The sequence below is a fragment of the Topomyia yanbarensis genome, chromosome 2 (genome assembly GCF_030247195.1).
Source record: "Topomyia yanbarensis strain Yona2022 chromosome 2, ASM3024719v1, whole genome shotgun sequence".
NCBI classification, from domain to species: Eukaryota; Metazoa; Arthropoda; class Insecta; order Diptera; family Culicidae; genus Topomyia; species Topomyia yanbarensis.
Genome location: NC_080671.1, coordinates 300610504 through 300628220, shown reverse-complemented (window position 1 = coordinate 300628220; position 17717 = coordinate 300610504). Strand labels below are relative to the sequence as shown.

The 17717-nt window shown below is 35.5% G+C and overlaps 2 protein-coding genes across 16 annotated transcripts in view; both read right to left on the bottom strand.

Annotated features, from left to right (window-relative positions):
• LOC131683361 (cytospin-A-like) overlaps window positions 1-17717 on the bottom strand; it is a 258651-nt gene that overhangs the window by 68394 nt on the left and 172540 nt on the right. The gene's annotated exons all lie outside the window — the stretch shown is intronic.
• LOC131683364 (uncharacterized) lies at window positions 3850-6044 on the bottom strand. The gene is made up of 2 exons (XM_058965288.1): window positions 4321-6044; window positions 3850-4064 (listed from the first exon to the last, which is right to left on the bottom strand). Exons 1-2 carry the CDS (start codon window positions 5801-5803, stop codon window positions 3850-3852), a joined length of 1698 nt encoding a protein of 565 aa, XP_058821271.1. The 5' UTR covers window positions 5804-6044.

The following is a 17717-nucleotide window of genomic DNA, read 5'->3' as shown; positions in this document are numbered from 1 at the left end:
AACAAAAATCATTATAATAGTAAAACCATTACAATGCTAACAAATAAAAGTGAAAAATAACAAGTAAGTATTTTGGAGTGCTTGTGGCTCCTATTTTATGGTGATATTTTCAAGAAGCTCACCACTTTATGCGAAATGAGCATACGGGCTGTTCGGATCGCCCATTCCATCAACCACGATTGCCACACCACAGCAAAGAAAATACATGATGCGCCATTCGTCAGATGTGACTAACCAGATTAAGTTCTTTTAAAGGGTTATATATGCTTTAAGATATAACAAAAAGCCGCAGCGACAATAATTGCAAAATGTTCTAATTTTCAATTCTGTCGCAACACCTCTTATGTATATCCGAAAACATAATCTTAATAACTCGATCAAACGATTTTTGATCGTTTTGAAATTTGTACAGTATATTCAAAATTGATTTCTCCAGCGACGCACGTAGAATTTTATTTTTTATTGGCTATTTTTTTTTTAACCCTCAAAAAGGCAACCGGGTCCCAGAGGCCCGGCACGTTACAATTTTTTAGTTACAAAAAAATGTGTATGCAGTATAAGCTTGGGCATGGAAATTTTGATAAGTAGCTTTGAAATCTATAACAAAAATAAAGAATTGTGAAATTTTCATCGATGGAGTGATGCGCAGCTATGTTTGAATTTTTTATATGCACAAAAAGGCAAGCCGGGCCTGGCAGGCCCGGTGTGCATGCAACATTTACTAGGAATACCACGGGTTTTATACATTAATATTTATCCAACATTTTGAAGAGTTCATCTTCATATTAGCAGGATTTTTTTCATGTTTTGATTGATTTTATCTTTTTACATTTTCTTATAAGAAAAAAATCTTGAAAGTTTGAGCGAATTCTATACATTTCTTTTATAAGAAATGTAAAAATAGCATACGATAGTGACGTGTGTCATATTTTTTGGGTAAATACTTTTATGTCACCCACTGTGGTCTACTTGACAATTATTTGGATACAACATAACCTAACTCTGTCGTTATTGTCTATTCTTTGTGTTATAGTTGTCATAATTATTCAAATTGTAGGATCTAAAAGCAACAAAAAATTTAAATGGCTATAAAACGATATGCCCATGTTTTCAATCGTCTCAAAGAATCTGAAATAATGGAAGAAATTCGAGCAAATTCAACAGCAGACGATGCCGAAGCTGATATGCTAAGCGAGGAAGAAGATGCGAATGATATTGCTTCCGACAATGAATCTGATGCAGACTGGGAAGAAGAATCTAAATATGTACTCCGGTTATGCATCAGAAGAAATTAATAGCAACCCAGAAACATTTATTGGTCGTGTTCAAACGAAATGGAGCTCAGAACCAATCGACAGTCGACGTGATCTTCCGAGTACTCACCTTTTGGAAAAAAAATTAACCTTTTTACATCCATCGCCTTATACACTGAAATCGGGATTTGCTGCGTGTTCGTACTCATCATCCTGTGATTACGGAACCGGAAGTCGGATCAATTAGAAATTCAACAGGAACCAATGGGAATGCTGTACGTTTCATTTGAAACCAAGTTTGTAAAGATCGGTAAAGAATTCGCTGAGAAATAGGTATGACATTATTTTAGGAACTTGGTAAGTTCCCCCGGGGCATCAAGAACCGCCATAGCTGGCCAATGTGGTCGAAGTGCCTTCGGTGGGTCATTAATGATCTAGACATGCAAAGCCAAGTAATGTTGCACATATTTTAATATATATTGCATCATTTGGACATCATGGTGGTATCAGTTTCTATGGAAATTTGCAGTGTGATTGTACTCTTCAACACGTAACTCCAGAACCGGAAGTCGGATCAATAAAAAAATCAATAGCGACCGATGGGATGGCTGCACCTTTCATTTGAGACTAAATTTGTACAAATCGGTCCAGCCACCTTAGAGAAAAATCGGTGAGATTGTTTGGCACATACATACATCCATATATACATACATAGACGCACACATACAGCCATTTTACGACCTCGACGAACTGAGTCGAATGGTATAAGAGATTTGGCCCGCGCGGGTCTCGGTTAAAAAGTCGAAATTTCGACCGATTGCATAACCTTTCTATATGAGAACGGCAAAAAGGAGCTTAAATTTAGACGGGCCTGAGAGGCCCGGCTTGCCCTTTAATGTTAGGATTTTAGCTTGCCTTCACAAGGGTTAATTCTCCGGCACTCGCGCGAATGGCTTCCCGAATGAGCAACCGCTGGTGCTGACAGAAGATTTCGCTAGAGTTTCGGAAGGTGTTGCACAAAATACAACGGCGCGAGTGTCGGACGTTTAATCAGCAATTTTGTGTCAATTTTTATAACATTTTAAGCGATTTTTTACTAAAAAGAAAAATCAAAATATCGAAATCCTACGTACGCTGCTTGATATTGTTATAAGGAACCGCAGTTTAGTTTTAACCTGTTTCGTCTAGAAAAAATACCGAAATATGCCTATTTTTTTGTATTCTACAGTGGTGGTACCCCCATAATACATTTTTTTGCTTCTTGAGGAGTTTCTTCAATTAAGGTTTCATAGGTAAAAATAAAGATTTCATAGGTAAACATAATTCCATTATAAAAAGTGACGGTCTTAATTGCCCCGTAGGGAGGTCCGAATTACCCTACATTGTAAAAGGATGGAAAACGTAGAGTTTTGAAAATCGTCGCCAATTGCTGTCATGAAATGGGGCAAATGAATTTTTATGGCTCCAGTATGTAGCTGAGGTCTCAAACTAACAATTAGGACCTTTGACCGATATATTCTTTCACATTTACCTACTTAAAAAGGCGATTTGCCTAGGTAGGTCCGAATAGCCTAGGGTTTCCCTATATTTTATACAAAGTAGAAGAAAATTCAATGGTGAATTTGCAAAGTCCTATTTGACACGATCGATTATCAAATACGGTGAAACATTTGGTGGTATGGTTATGGTAATAAAAATATAAGTATCTTAGACCGAGTGGAAATGAAATATACATATATCATATGGCGGAGAGCGCCTAATTGTTCAATTTAGAGGAATTAATTAAGGGGTTACATAGATTTTAATTTTTAAAAAATTCGAGAAAAAATTACTTTATCAGAAAGTACAAATCCTTGAGAATATTATCCAAAATTTTCGCTAAGATCCGAGGAATAGATCGAAAGTTACAGAGCTTTGAAGCGCTTCATCTGCCAAGAGCAACAGCAGCATGAAATTTTAAACTCGATATTGAAATGGCGTTTTCCAAAAATGGCTTTTCCGTGATAACGATTACCAAAAAACTACTCAACCGATTTATTTTTATTTTTTTTTCAATTGTCCGTGAATAATTTTTCTCGTACCTTTACCTAATTTTTTCATAGATAAAAATTTTTAAATATAATTTTTAAAACTTAAAACATCGATTTTTTTAGGAAAAACGTAAATTATTACTTATTATTAGGTAAGATGAATATTCTAAAGGATTTTTTTGAGTTTTGAGATTTTGTTGATCTGGTGAACTTCCATCGTGATCACCGCAAACCTCTTAAATTAAAAAGGGTTTCGGGGAAAAGCTAATGCTTGTTTTTTTCACTGAAAGATGTACTATCAAAATACTATAACTTTGATGTAATACAACAATTGCTTCATACTTACACATAAATTCAAACTTTCTTCAATTTTTTTGGCAAAAAGGTATTTAACCCCTTAAGCCCAAATTATGTCAATTCACTATCCAACGAACTCAAATAAATTCTTCAACAGCAAAGCAAGGGCGATAATGAATTTTTTATTTATTATAAATCAAGATAAATTAATCGTACACTGAACTTAAACGTATTATAAATATTTAAATTACGAAGGAATACTGCTTCAGTTAGCATACTGCTACCCGATTATCTGGTGGAGGAGCTCGGCACCAACGTGAAGTGACGATACCCAAACTTATGAGCAGTAAGGTTAATGATGATAATCCTAGTATGATTCCTGTAGTTACATCGTGTAATGGTGTTCCCGGAAATGGATGCATGGTCATCAACATTAGCTGAGCACAGCAGTTGAGCAGCGAGAATACTGTCACTAGGATGTAACCTGATTAATTGAAAGGTAATTCATTTCTGAAACTATAACAAAGAATAGAATCCTATGCAACACAACTAAAACATGCTTCGATTTAAGAGAAAATTCAAGTTGTTGAATTGAATTACATATTTAAACTATAATTGTTTGCAAAATGGATCAAGTATCTGATTAAACTATTTATAGTTTTCCAAATCATATAATAATGCCTTTGGCTATTGCTTAAGATTCCATACTAAAATTAACATATCAGTGCATTGTATGTTACCTGATATATAATTCCGATTCGGTAACCAGTCACACCGCCTTGATTTAAAACCCAGTATTCCTAATGCAATCGATGCGAAACCGGCAAAGATCGTTACATCCAGATAATATTCTCGCCCAATTTTTGACGTAAAGTAAAGGCTTAGTCCAGAGTTCATAAATCCGCAAAGAATTAACATGAGCGACACTGCGCCTATTGTTGCTGAGGCATGAGCTATCTTCTGGAAACTAGCGTTTTGCCAGGACTTGTCCATATGATCCTGTGATGTAGTTGTTTCACCGTAAATGCCATTACCATTCACATTGAGCCGAGGCGTAATAACAGCTGTCGTTCGCGCAGCTGCCTCATATTCAAGTTGCTGCTGTTGAGCGCGTGCCTTCTGCTGCAGTGTGTAAGGGTCGTACAGCAGCTTTTGTGGCTTAAATTCATTCCGTTTAGGTGTGCTGGCGATAACTTTTGGATGTGCTTCGAGTCGTTGAGGTGAGCTACTTGGTGTGCAATCGGTTCGACGTGGTGTACTGAGAAGTTCGTGCAACATTTGAGTTGCTAAAGCATTCCTCTTTGGTGATGATGTATCGGTTGAAACAAATTTCTGTGGTGTTAAATTATGCTGCGATTTTTTAAAGTTATCGCGCATGCTGTCCCTTTGTGAAGGTGGAGCCGGTGGTTGTTTAAACGCTTCGTTTGACTCTTCAGAAAGGCAGGTTTCATAATCTTCTGCGGGAATTACGGCGTAGCGATGCGCTCTTCCATTGTGCATTTGAATAATTTCGTGATTGGGATCAACAAGTTCCTCATTATCTTCGGTAGGAACCACTTCGTACCGTTGATTACTTTTTTGGTCATACAAAACAAATGATTTGCTGCCAAAATCTGACGAGAACGCATTTTTGAGTTTATTTTGAGTGAGTGGTATCGGAGGCGACGACGTCGGCGGTAAACTGCAAAATTGATCGGATAAATTTATCGGATCGTCGTTCAGCTCGGATGTACTCGAATAGCGATCTAGGTTCTCCTGGCTTTTGATAACTCTGGTAGAAGATTTTAACATAGAGTGTTCAACTGGCAAAATGACGTATTTGCCCTTGTCGTTTGAGGGTATTTCTTCGACCGGAACCAAAGCATATCGTCCGGAGGGCTGTTTGCTGCAGTTTGAAGTATCCAATGCCGAGGCTAACGATCCATATCGTGTTCCGGGAATGGATGTATTGGAGGCATATTGATCAACCATGCGCGCTCCACCTGGTTTTGGTCCTGGTTTAGGGGGTAACACACTTTGACGAAGCCTTTCTGTTCCATGATATGCGAAACTGCTTTGTCGCACTAATGATGAACTGATACGATTGTACGATCTGGTCAGTTCGCTCCGTTGGATTTTAGCTGGTGAATTATACGCACTTCTAGCATTAACTAACTTTAGCTTTTCGGGTGAAAACTCACTTTGTTGACAAAATGCTGGATTCGTGTAGTTGTGGCGCGACATTTTCAGTTACAAATGAACTCTCAATTCACAATAAAAATGATCGATACGAACAGCAAATACAACGACACTATTAGTAACATTTACGCTATTTATCATATGAGGTGCTCTGCGTTCAGTGTGTTCTTAACCCGACGTTCCGATTACATCTGCGCAACGGTTTTAAAACGAAAAATACATTCCCCCTTAGCACTTTAATGCACAGCAACTTTTCTTTTCGGTGAGGGGGAAAAGTCCGTTAAAATTTGTCGATTATAAAAAGTATGCTTATGTTCCCTAGCACATCTAGCATTGTCGCATAAAAGTGGAATGAACACACAGCGCGCGAGCATAGCACGATTCGAAAACGGAGAGTAGAATGGAAAAAAGAAAAAACGGAAGGAAGTTGATAGAGAGAATCGAAGAATTGCAAGCAGTATAGGCGGGTGAACTAAGCCAGCTGTGGGGAGAAAAACCAAAGAAGCCTGCAACATTAGAAGCAGACAGAGAATATACAAAATAGAATCATACTGTATGCCGGTGGTGTCATGATGATGGTTTATATTGTATAATCTCTTTACTTTGCAGATCTCACAATGCATAGGGTGTATGAGCCCTTATCCATCTCATTGGTCAGAATTTCACATGTCGCTTATAACTCAGCATCCTTGATTCGTTCTTAAGAATCTTACGTGGGAAATTTAAAATACTCACGCTTAACCGAAGCAAAATGGTAGTCAAACGTGCCCTTATTCACTCTACCATTTGAGCTAATGCGTTGATAAGAGATAGCAGACACTACTCTAACTAATATGGTGAAATGGTTGGGATAAATAGAGGTGCATAGATGAATTAGGGCACAATAACCCTATAGTTCATATTTTTCGTATCTCCTTTTACTGGAGACACACAAATGCCCAGTAACACAAATTACGATGGCACGCGCCACTTATCATCAGAAGGGAACATGTAGTAGGGGAATTATGGGTAAAACCGACACTGTGGATAAAACCGACACCCCACAACTTTCCCTAGAAATCAAATTTTTGTTCATTTCATAATAATACTTTATTATTAGCACGATTATGTAGAGCATTTGAACACAAATTGGATTTACGTTAGTACGTCAAATGTCATAAAAATAAACAAAACATGCGACGGTAGCGTTTATACGCTACTGGATGTAAAATTTTGTTGATAGATTGTAAGGTTGTAACCGAACAAAAGCTTTTCAAATCACCATTTTTTTCAGTATCTATTATTATCGGCCTTTCTTATGATTAACTAGGTGTATTGAAGACGAGTTTAAGGTATTCAATATTTTTTATTGCTTTTAAGAAAAAATGTTCGCTGTTGGGGTAAAACCGACACCCTGTGGTTAGGGTAAAACCGACACCCTGTTAACATGGTTACATTACAAAAGGCTGTGATCTTTAGTGACACTTCAATTACACTATTAGCACACTATAGTATTAGTAAAGATACACAGAAATACTTTTATTGTGTTTATTTCTTATGAGTATCATTAAAAATTAAAAATCTTGAATTTTTTCTTATCATATTCTATTGAAGCTTTTGCTATTTCTGCAAAAAGCTCATTAAACCGAATTTCTAGTGTTCTCTTGGTTTCTCATAGATGAACTTTGTCACAGTGATGATAATGATCATTTGTATACCCCGGTAGATCGTGGATTATCAGAGTCCAGTAAAATGAAAGTCTGAACCAGGTAATTTTACTAAGAAGTGTGTGTCACTCACAAATGAATGAATCCTATTAGTAAAATGTAGAGCACTTGCAAATTTTCTCTTGCGAAATAAAATGACACTGACGGTTGCAATGATGTGCATAAGGATTATTTGGAAATATCAATACCAAGAAATAATCCTATAGCATAAAATACTCTTGTTTATATTACGCTTTCGAACTCTCTTCTCCTCACTACATGATGAAGCTACAAAAAGCACATTTTTGCATCACACATACTCTCACTTTATTAATCACGCGTATAACACATTTTTAGTAAAAATAAAGATTTTAATAAAGTGGAGAGAAAATAAATTAAATGGGGTGTCGATTTTACCCCTATGGGGTGTCAGTTTTACCCGCAGTGCCTAAAAGAAGCCACTTTGTTTTCCAAGTTTTGCAATCAATAACTTTTAATGAAATTCATTTTTTGAAGCGCTGACAAAATTAAGCCTTGTTAAGAATTTTCCGAAGAAGAATTCTGTGTATAAATTATAATTTTATTGATTTTGTGGTAACCCAAAAAAAGAGTTAAGCTTAGGGTGTCGGTTTTAACCATAATTCCCCTATAGTGCTAAAAAGGTTATGCAGGGTATAATGAAACACATGAGGCAAATGGAAAAACCGTTGACGAACTAAGGCATGCGTTGTTGACTTTTTGATTACGAACAAGATTTTTTTTAAATCACCCTTTTTGACTTTAGTTCGTGATTAGTTTTGTTGCTTGTTCGATAATGATTTGATTGGGAAAACTCAACTTTTTCTACGGATACAGACATTATGAAATTCATTTGGTAAGCACATGGAGAATTTTATTTGATGGTAATTGTATGCACTGAAAATATGATCTATGCAGTCATTACATGCGTACTTGAAGTAGAGTAATGAGCGTATTTTGGCACTATTAAAGAGGGGCTGGCACTATTTTGTTGATTATTTGACCTACAATCAATGATGTTTGTAAATTGTTCCAAAGCAGTATAACGTCAAACATGGTTGGAAAATGATTCGACAACTACAAAAACATTTGCCCCAAAGATGGCAGCGGATGCTCTAACCAACAGTTTCAAATAAGTCGGGTAGGATAATAGGGTGGAAATAAGCTTATTAACCTATAAGCAAGAAAAGCCTATAGCAAAAAAATGCCTAAAAATCATAGCAAAACAAACGAGACGGAGATTGAAGTTATGCGAACACTGCATATCTGTTTCTCACTGTATCGAATTTACAACGACATCCACCGAAAAGTACAAGAAGCCGAGTTTCGGAGAGCCGAGCCATTTACACTCAGGTTTTTTTGCGCGGTATGTTTTATGCGGTTTTCATTTACGCGGATTTTGAAATTTACGCGGTTTTCATTTACGCGGATTTTGAAATTTACGCTGTTTCCATTTACGCGGTTTTTGAAATTTACGCGATTTGCATTTACGCGGTTTTTTTTAAATTTACGCGGTATCCATTAACGATGTTCCCATTAACGCGGACTCTTAAATTTACACGGTCTTCATTTACGCGGATTTTGAAATTTACGCGGTTTTCATTTACGCGGATTTTGAAATTTACGCGGTTTTCATTCACACGGATTTTGAAATTTACGTGGTTTTCATTTACGCGGATTTTGAAATTTAAGCGGTTTTCATTTACGCGGCCTGTATCCCCCGCGTAAAAAACCTGAGTGTATACCAATCGAATCAGCTCGACGATTTGGAGCAACGATTATGTGTGTATGTATGTGACAAACTTTTATTCGCATTTCCCTGAAATGTCTGAACCGATCTAATCCCAACTAATTTCAAATGAAAGATCTAACACTTAGATAGAATGCTATTAATTCGTTTTTGATTCTTATGCCCAGTTTCCAAGATATTCATGTTAAAATGAACATTTTAGCCGTATTTTGAAACTAATTGTCATAATTAACAACATAGATAAACGATCTATATAACCCCAGGAAGCTTGTATGAATACCTACGAGTAATAGTTTGTTGAAATCGGCGGACTAGTATCAAAAGAGGTGTTTAAGGGGAGCGTCTGATGTAAAGTTCTCAAACCGAAAGTAATTTTGTTTTACTATTTTGAAGGCAATGGACCTCTTGTGCAATGTAGATTTATTTATGAATTCATTTTGCACGAAAAAAGTATTTTTCAGTCACGCAGAAGCCACACATACGAGCGTTCCAAGAGTAGATATCCAACCATTTCAACGTTGAGGAGCTCCACGGCGGACATGATAACTCTTGATAAAATTGTCTGAAACAGGAAATTCAGTAATATTTATAAACCTTATACCTTATACTGTTAATCGAAGAATTCGTCGATGGACCAAAAAAAAAAAGAAAGTTTGAATTTCAGAAAATGGTAATATAAAAACCGAAAAATCAATCTATCAATCAATCTATCTTAATGTAAAATTAGTTTGCTTTTCTTCCAATTAATGTGGAGCAAAATGTGTTAGTCAGTTTTCCGAGTTTCATCGACCGGCTACACTTATTATGCAGTCTCATAAAAAATCAAATCAATGTTGAATAGTTTTTGAGTTATCGTGTCCGCCAATTTGAAAAATCCGTTTTTGATAAAAACGCTATTAAAGTATTATTAGCGCCAAAACGGTTAATTTTAGTCCAATATCATCTTGGGAGAATTTAGTGGATGCGAAATTGTGCTAGCACAGGTGTTAATCCACCTATAAGTGAGATATTTTAATAAATTTTCTTTTCCGTGATTATATGAAATGATGCCACCAATAAATTGGTAGCTCTTACGTTTGCGAACAACTTTTCTGAAGACACAATGTATGTATCTTGAATAATTTAAAATATATATTATGTTGTTTGTGGATTACCCTTCCACACGATTCGTTGTTCACTATACTGCCGTTAAAAGCATATTTGTCCCATGTTCTATGGGATTCCCTATATACATGGGACAATTATGCTTAGAACGGCAGTATACTGCCCATAAAAGCATAGGGATCCCGTATGAATTTTTGTCGAAAATGAGTTTGTTTAGAAAATATCGAAAAAAAATGTCCCACCCGTTTATCTCGGCTTGCTGTTTTTTTTTTTTAATTTAGGACTCTTATGCTTGAATGGACAGTATAGTAATAATTCGTTAAAATAAATCAGCCGACTTTTATTTCGATAAAACGGAAAAGAATGACATCAGGACATTCTTTGTATTTCATTTTTCTATATACCACCGCTAAAAATAACCTAGGTGTCTGGATGTCAGGATCATTTGTGAGTGAACAAAATTTCATTAGCCAGTATTTTCCTATAGCTAATTTCCTAACCTATAACCTTCGGATCGATCTGAAGCATGTCCCGGAAAATCAGAAGCGAAATAAGTAACTCCAAGTAAGTGTATACAAAGTCGTGGTACACTGATCCACAAAAAACTTCTTCGAATTCTGTCTTATTATTCACAGTGTTCCACATTTTTTTTATTTTGTTTGTTTGACACGGCTCATAGCGGTAGCTTAACGGAACCGTGGATCTTTCATAAGTTTATTATATGTAAAAATAAAAACAAATATTATTGATCATTCGTTGGATCTCGTGCGCGGCTCGCCTGCTGCGTCATGGAGATCATTTAATTCTCTCCTGTCCTTCACATCAAGGTCATCATCGTTAAAAGTGTCTTGGTGCTCGCGATCAGGTGTCCTTTCCTGCTTCTTACATTTACGGGTGACCAACGTAAATCCGTCGTCATTGTTATTATCTTCTGCACCAATGTTGCTTACAGTGGTTTTTGGTGTGCTGGATGCTGCTTTTGTTGTTGTCAATATGGACTGAACAGCTGCCACAAATTTGGCAACCGTTTGTGGTTCAGGTGTTGTTATTGAAAACTCTTTTTTTGGTTGGTTTGCCGTGGATGCGTTGGCAATCGGTAGATATACATTCTCCTCTATATCTTCCGCGCTAGGTTATCCGTGGTGCACTGTCTGATTACAATACTTGCATGTAGGAGTTTTCCCCTCATCGGTGCATAACGTAGTTTGGTTGATAGTAGCTTCGTGGGTTTTCAGTTTTATAGTCAAGTGGGAGGGCATAGGTCTTTCGATCCGCATGCTCACCACAAGAACACCGTTAGGTTACCTGGGAAGAAATTTCTCCACATATCACGTGTAACGGATTCTACTTCTCCGTATTGCGACATGTATTTTGCAATTAAATCAGGAGGGGCACGTGGTGATAGGTCGTGTAGCTTTACATTAACGTAGTCTTTTTCTATATACACGGGAATCTTAATTCCAACTTTATCACTTTCAGCCACGTGCTTCAAGTTGTTCTGCAAAACGAAACGTTCGGCTTGGGCTAACGTGTTGAATGATACGAGTACTACATTGCGAAGATGATGATACTGAAGATACATAACCTCCTTAAGCCTAAGCTGCATCTTCATCTTCAGCAGGTATTCCACTTCACGAAAATTCAATAGTATTGAACAGAATTTAAAATCAACGACCGCTGTGTTGGGTCGGAGCAGAGTTTTTTCGTCAACTTTACTCATGATGGCAAGAATAAAATAAACCTTTCCTTTGTTCTCGAGACAATGCACTAGATCGAGAGATTGCTAGTTGTTGTTCACTTGCTAGTTGTTGGTCTGACTTGGGTAGAAGTAGAAAGTAGACTGAGTGTTCCACATTAATAGGTACAGCCCATTTTTTGATGATATTTTTTCTATTGCATCGAACTACACCAGAGTTTTGTCAGGTTTTTATGCACGAATTTAAAGACTTTATCCAAAATTTGGCAAATCTACCCACATTCGTTCGATCGTAAGGGGAGCTTATGTTAAAAAGGATATCCTGGTACACTAAACCGTTTATGTTTAAGAATTTTCATCATTCATTCAAATTGCAAAATTTTATTGAACATTTCATAATAAGGTTTTGAGTATATTAGAGCAATTTTTTTCTTTTTACTATTTTATCAATGGAGTTTTTTGCTGTTTCGTTAAGTTGATATCTCGCGAATCGCTCAACTGAAAATGGTGGAATGCATACAAATGCTAGATTTCAGCATTCTTCGCTGATTTTAGGAGGGGTTTCGCAAAAAAAAATGTTACAAGAATGGTGAATTTTCCTTACTCTTGTTTGAGAGCTGTAAATTTATTTTTGTTTTTTTTTTACATTGGAATTAGTAATTATAATCCAAATTGTTTCTTCAATCACTAGCTATTGTGAATATAAATAATGGTGGGAAGTTTCGGGTCGATTGGTTTGAAATACGCTGCACACTGTGAATTCGCATTTCGGAAAAGTCAATATCAAAATAATCAAGCTGAAAGTTTGCAGTATTTACGCATGCATTTCATAGGAGTGTGCTATCAAGGACATGCAATTTCTATTCTAGTTCTCAGATCACCATGAAAAATCGAGTAAACGCTATTGAAGATGTATATTTCAAATACAGACAATAAATATTTTTCTCGAAATCGTTCCCCTGCTCCTCCTCCATACAAGTTTGTGGTTTTAAAACTGGTCATATTTTGGAATGATTTTTAAAGTTTATATAACAGTTTCTAAATTACCAAAACTACCCTTAATCTGGTAAAATAAACGTAAAATTCGTGAACACTTGCTTGAGTTTATAGAAATTCTCTGGGATTTGAATTAGGTAGCATAACTCAAACTTTGTTTCAACTTTGTTGGAGACAGCTAATCAATCAGACTTTGTTAAAAGAAGTTATTAAACTTTTAACGAAGTGATGTCTGAATCAGTTTTGCATGGGGCCTAGCAGTGCATGACTGTGTATCAGTACTTTATTTCCACGAACTATACATTTTTGTGAAATAATGGTTAGGTTTAACTCAATAGTTCAGTGATTCTCAACCTGGGGTCCGCAGACCCCTAGGGGGCCGTGAAGTCGTTGCTGGGGGGTCCGCGGTGGAAAATATATTTTCTGAGCGCACATTTAAATTTGCTTGTTTCCTAACAAACTGAAAATAACATATTGATAGCATGCATTTTGCAGTAATTCTTCCGAACATCTCGATATTTTCTCTTCTATGAAAAAATAGTGCTGGCGCCCTCTATGCGGTTACAGATTGAACTAAAATTTTTAAAGGAAACATAACTTGTAAAATGTACTACAATTCTTCTGAAAATACTATTCAGCTGAATCTAACCATTATTTCATAAAAATGTATAGTTAGTGAGAGTCGAGTACTGATACACAACTACAGTGATGCAATCTCATTTTCGTACACCGCTATGCGGAATGCTTATACAGCATTTTACAAGTAAAAATTTGTTTACAAGACATTTTATTTATGTAGAAATAGTTTACTAGACAGCATAGCGAAGATACAATAATTATATTTGCACTTATATTTTTTTTCAAGAATAATCATAATGCTAAAGATAGTCAAATATACACGCAATCTCATATTCGTACAGCACACATTTTTTTTCAAAATCAATTGAAATGTCTATAATAAATATTCAATATGGTAGCTTTTGTTTATAATTACAGTTTTCCGTCCGCCAGGGTCTAAGTTTACCTACAGCTGTTATTCAGGTAAACGGACGAGGGAAAAGCAAAAACTTTCGTACTGCTGAGCGTACCTGTTACATGTTCGCGAAAGTTCGGTTATTCGGCTTGGTGCCGTCACACAGTGGCGTAACTACTACCAAATCCTGGCCAAAATAGCAAAACATAATTTTTGGTGTTCTTTCCTATTTTTTTTCGACAAAATAGTTGTTCAAACCACCCTCTAATGAATGACAACCGAAAAATAGGTTTTTTGTATGTGAGTATTTGAAAATGGTGAATTTATAACGGATTTTCTAACTTTGAATTACATTGTTTCACAATTTTTCATATCGCCCAAAAACTAAGTATACAAAGTCAATATCTGGTATAAAATCGTGATTTTCATAACAAACACCGACAAGTTTGACCAAAGAACATCTATTTTTGTTACATTTTTTCCTCTTTTGAGTTGGGTTCAAAATGCGCAAATTTTATCAATATTATTAAAAATTCGGTAGTGGAAAAAGAATCTTGTCGAGTATTGTCGGGCAGATCCGTTCTCTTCTCCCCGTTTCACAAAAAAAAACATTCCCAATTAATCCCATTGCCGCTTTTACAGCAGTTTGAAAATGGCATGTTTATGCCAAAATATGGGCAAAATAAACAACAAAGCCTTTATTGAGGCTATACTAAACATCTCAATTTGATTAGATTGGATTATGTATGAAGGTATACAATGATTTATTCAGTGTCTCCGTAAGTTTCTTCAATTCTATTGTGATGTGGATATTTTTTTAAATCAATATAATTAAAAATTAAAACCTTTTGTTCATTAATCTAAGCAATCCATTATGACAATTATATTTACAATCGCATGCACGTTCTGCTTATTGTAGAATGTGAACTATAACTAACCCGAATCTTACTATACGGATAGTCACCCACACAAGTTGCTTTCTAAACGTTGGTAAATCGTCATTTGTTAAGGTTGTATCTGTTATGAATTTTAATACTGTATATTAATGTTTTTTTCGTACATAGTCTATTAATTAGAAAGTTTATTCTGATTTTCATGTAGATTACTGACAAGCATCTCACTAATGGTATTAGGAATTTTGTTTAAAATTTGATTTTTTTTTCATTGGCCTATTATAAAATTTTGATTTCTATAAGTATCCTATTTTTGAACCATCCACGAGGTTATTTTCTAAATATCGATAGAAGCATCAAAAGGCTCATAAAAAATATCGTTCTCAAATTCTGAAACAATTTCCTGCTATATTTAGGATAAGTTTGGTAATTTAGAAGATGAGCTGGCGGAAGAACTTTATTGCACTAGCTCAATTTTATCGCAAATTATGAAATGTTATGAGCAAAAAAATATTTTAATTTGTGGGGTTACGTTCATAAAATCAAAACCTTTAAGTGCGAAACCTTCTAATTGACACCCGGCATCCCCAATAACAACGTTAAATTTGAAGAAATCAACATTGAAGTGTAATTTACTTTTTTTTTAATTTTTGTTTTTCACTACACTGCTAGGAGGATTAATGCGGTAATTATTTATTCGTATATTGTCCAAAACTGTAAGAAACACAAGTTGCTTTCTAAACGTTGGTAAATCGTCATTTGTTCAGGTTGTATCTGTTATGAATTTTAATACTGTATATTAATGCTTTTTTCGTACATAGTCTATTAATTAGAAAGTTTATTCTGATTTTCATGTAGATTACTGACAAGCATCTCACTAATGGTATTAGGGATTTTGTTTAAAATTTGAATTTTTTTATTTCATTGTTCATTATTGGCCTATTATAAAATTTTGATTTCTATAAGTATCCTATTTTTGAACCATCCACGAGGTTATTTTCTAAATATCGATAGAAGCATCAAAAGGCTCATAAAAAATATCGTTCTCAAATTCTGAAACAATTTCCTGCTATATACAAGATAAGTTTGGTAATTTAGAAGATGAGCTGGCGGAAGAACTTTATTGCACTAGCTCAATTTTATCGCAAATTATGAAATGTTATGAGCAAAAAAATATTTTAATTTGTGGGGTTACGTTAATAAAATCAAAACCTTTAAGTGCGAAACCTTCTAATTGACACCCGGCATCCCCAATAACAACGTTAAATTTGAAGAAATCAACATTGAAGTGTAATTTACTTTTTTTTTAATTTTTGTGTTTCACTACACTGCTAGGAGGATTAATGCGGTAATTATTTATTCGTATATTGTCCAAAACTGTAAGAAATCACTTTTTACTGCTCTTTGAGATATAATAAGGCTTAAAAACGTGCAAAATAATTTTGGCCAGCAATTTGGTCTAGTTACGCCACTGTGCGTCGTTTGGTTTCGTTCGCTAGCTGTTGCGAATGTATGTGAATGGCCCGTGTGTTTAACTTTCATCATACGTTACGTTGGAACTGTTGCAAATAAATTTCATAGCAGCGGTTCAAAATGAGTGTAGTGAACGAGATTCATGGCTTATATTAGCAAGATTGGAATGTGCGGCAGTTCTTTTGTCGCTTGCTATTGGCGATTCTACGTTGAAACCGCTCGCAGATAGCGCTGGAAGGAAAGTGTTGCTGATTTTATTCTGTTCTGTCATAGTGCATATATTTTCTGTAAACATTGGTAAAAAATGACTTTTAAACACCAAATTACCCATCAATTTGTTGATAATTGTTTATGAAAATGAAGGAAAACCATCATTTTATAAGATGATGAGTAAACATCTTGCGAAAAGAGTGTAAAACATAGTGGTTTCTAATATTATTCATAGAGCTATATGCGCGCTGTTTCGAAATGTAATTTGTTGAGCACCGTAGCCGCCGCAACAGCATTTCCCGTTCGTCCTAAGTTAAGCTAAACCTTCATGAGATGGTGTAAATTCATGAAACTCTCCAGATCAGGCGAGGAAAGAATATATCCGGCTAATAGGAAAGTGTCAGCTATGTATCATGCACAGCCGATCCTTCTCTCCGATAGTCTTCACTGAATCTCCTACGTAGTTCAAAATATGAAGGAGTTCGACATTGGTACTGATTGGGTCTCGGTTTCGAGTTGGAACTTTATTTATGGAACGATTTTTTATAACCACAATAATACCCCGATTACATTTCGAAGAAATATATGAGTGAAATAGTTGCAAATGGCTGTAATTTCAGAATAATTGCAAATAAAACTAAATTTCTTACTCGTTTCATTCATATTTTGGCAGTGGTAAGCTTTTTCCGAGAAGATAATGAAGATTTTGTTGTAAGCTACGACTCACTTACGGGTGAAAAAAAGCAAACTGTATCACTTTGCCAGTTCATGAGCTGAATCATAGGTGTCGCATAACTAATTTTGGCTTTGCCGCAAATCGCCAATAGAAAAGGACTTCAAGCAAAATATTAGCGATCACATTGTATCGTTGAAGGGAAAGTTGTTGGCCATTGAAAATCTATAGTTTTGTATATTTACAATGCGCTGAGGCGTCAAAATGGAAATATTTTCAACTTTTTAGTAATAAGTTTTATATTGAAGGGGAAATTGTTGACCGTTGAAAATCAATAGTTTCGACATTTGAAACATTGTTCTAGGCTACCCGCCGTAACTTGCCGTTTACTGTAAAAGTAGTATGGGAAACAAGTTAGAATTTCAGATGAGTTTGACTGGGTAATGTGAATATCAGCTCCAGCTCAAATTCTCACTGCCACTTTGTTA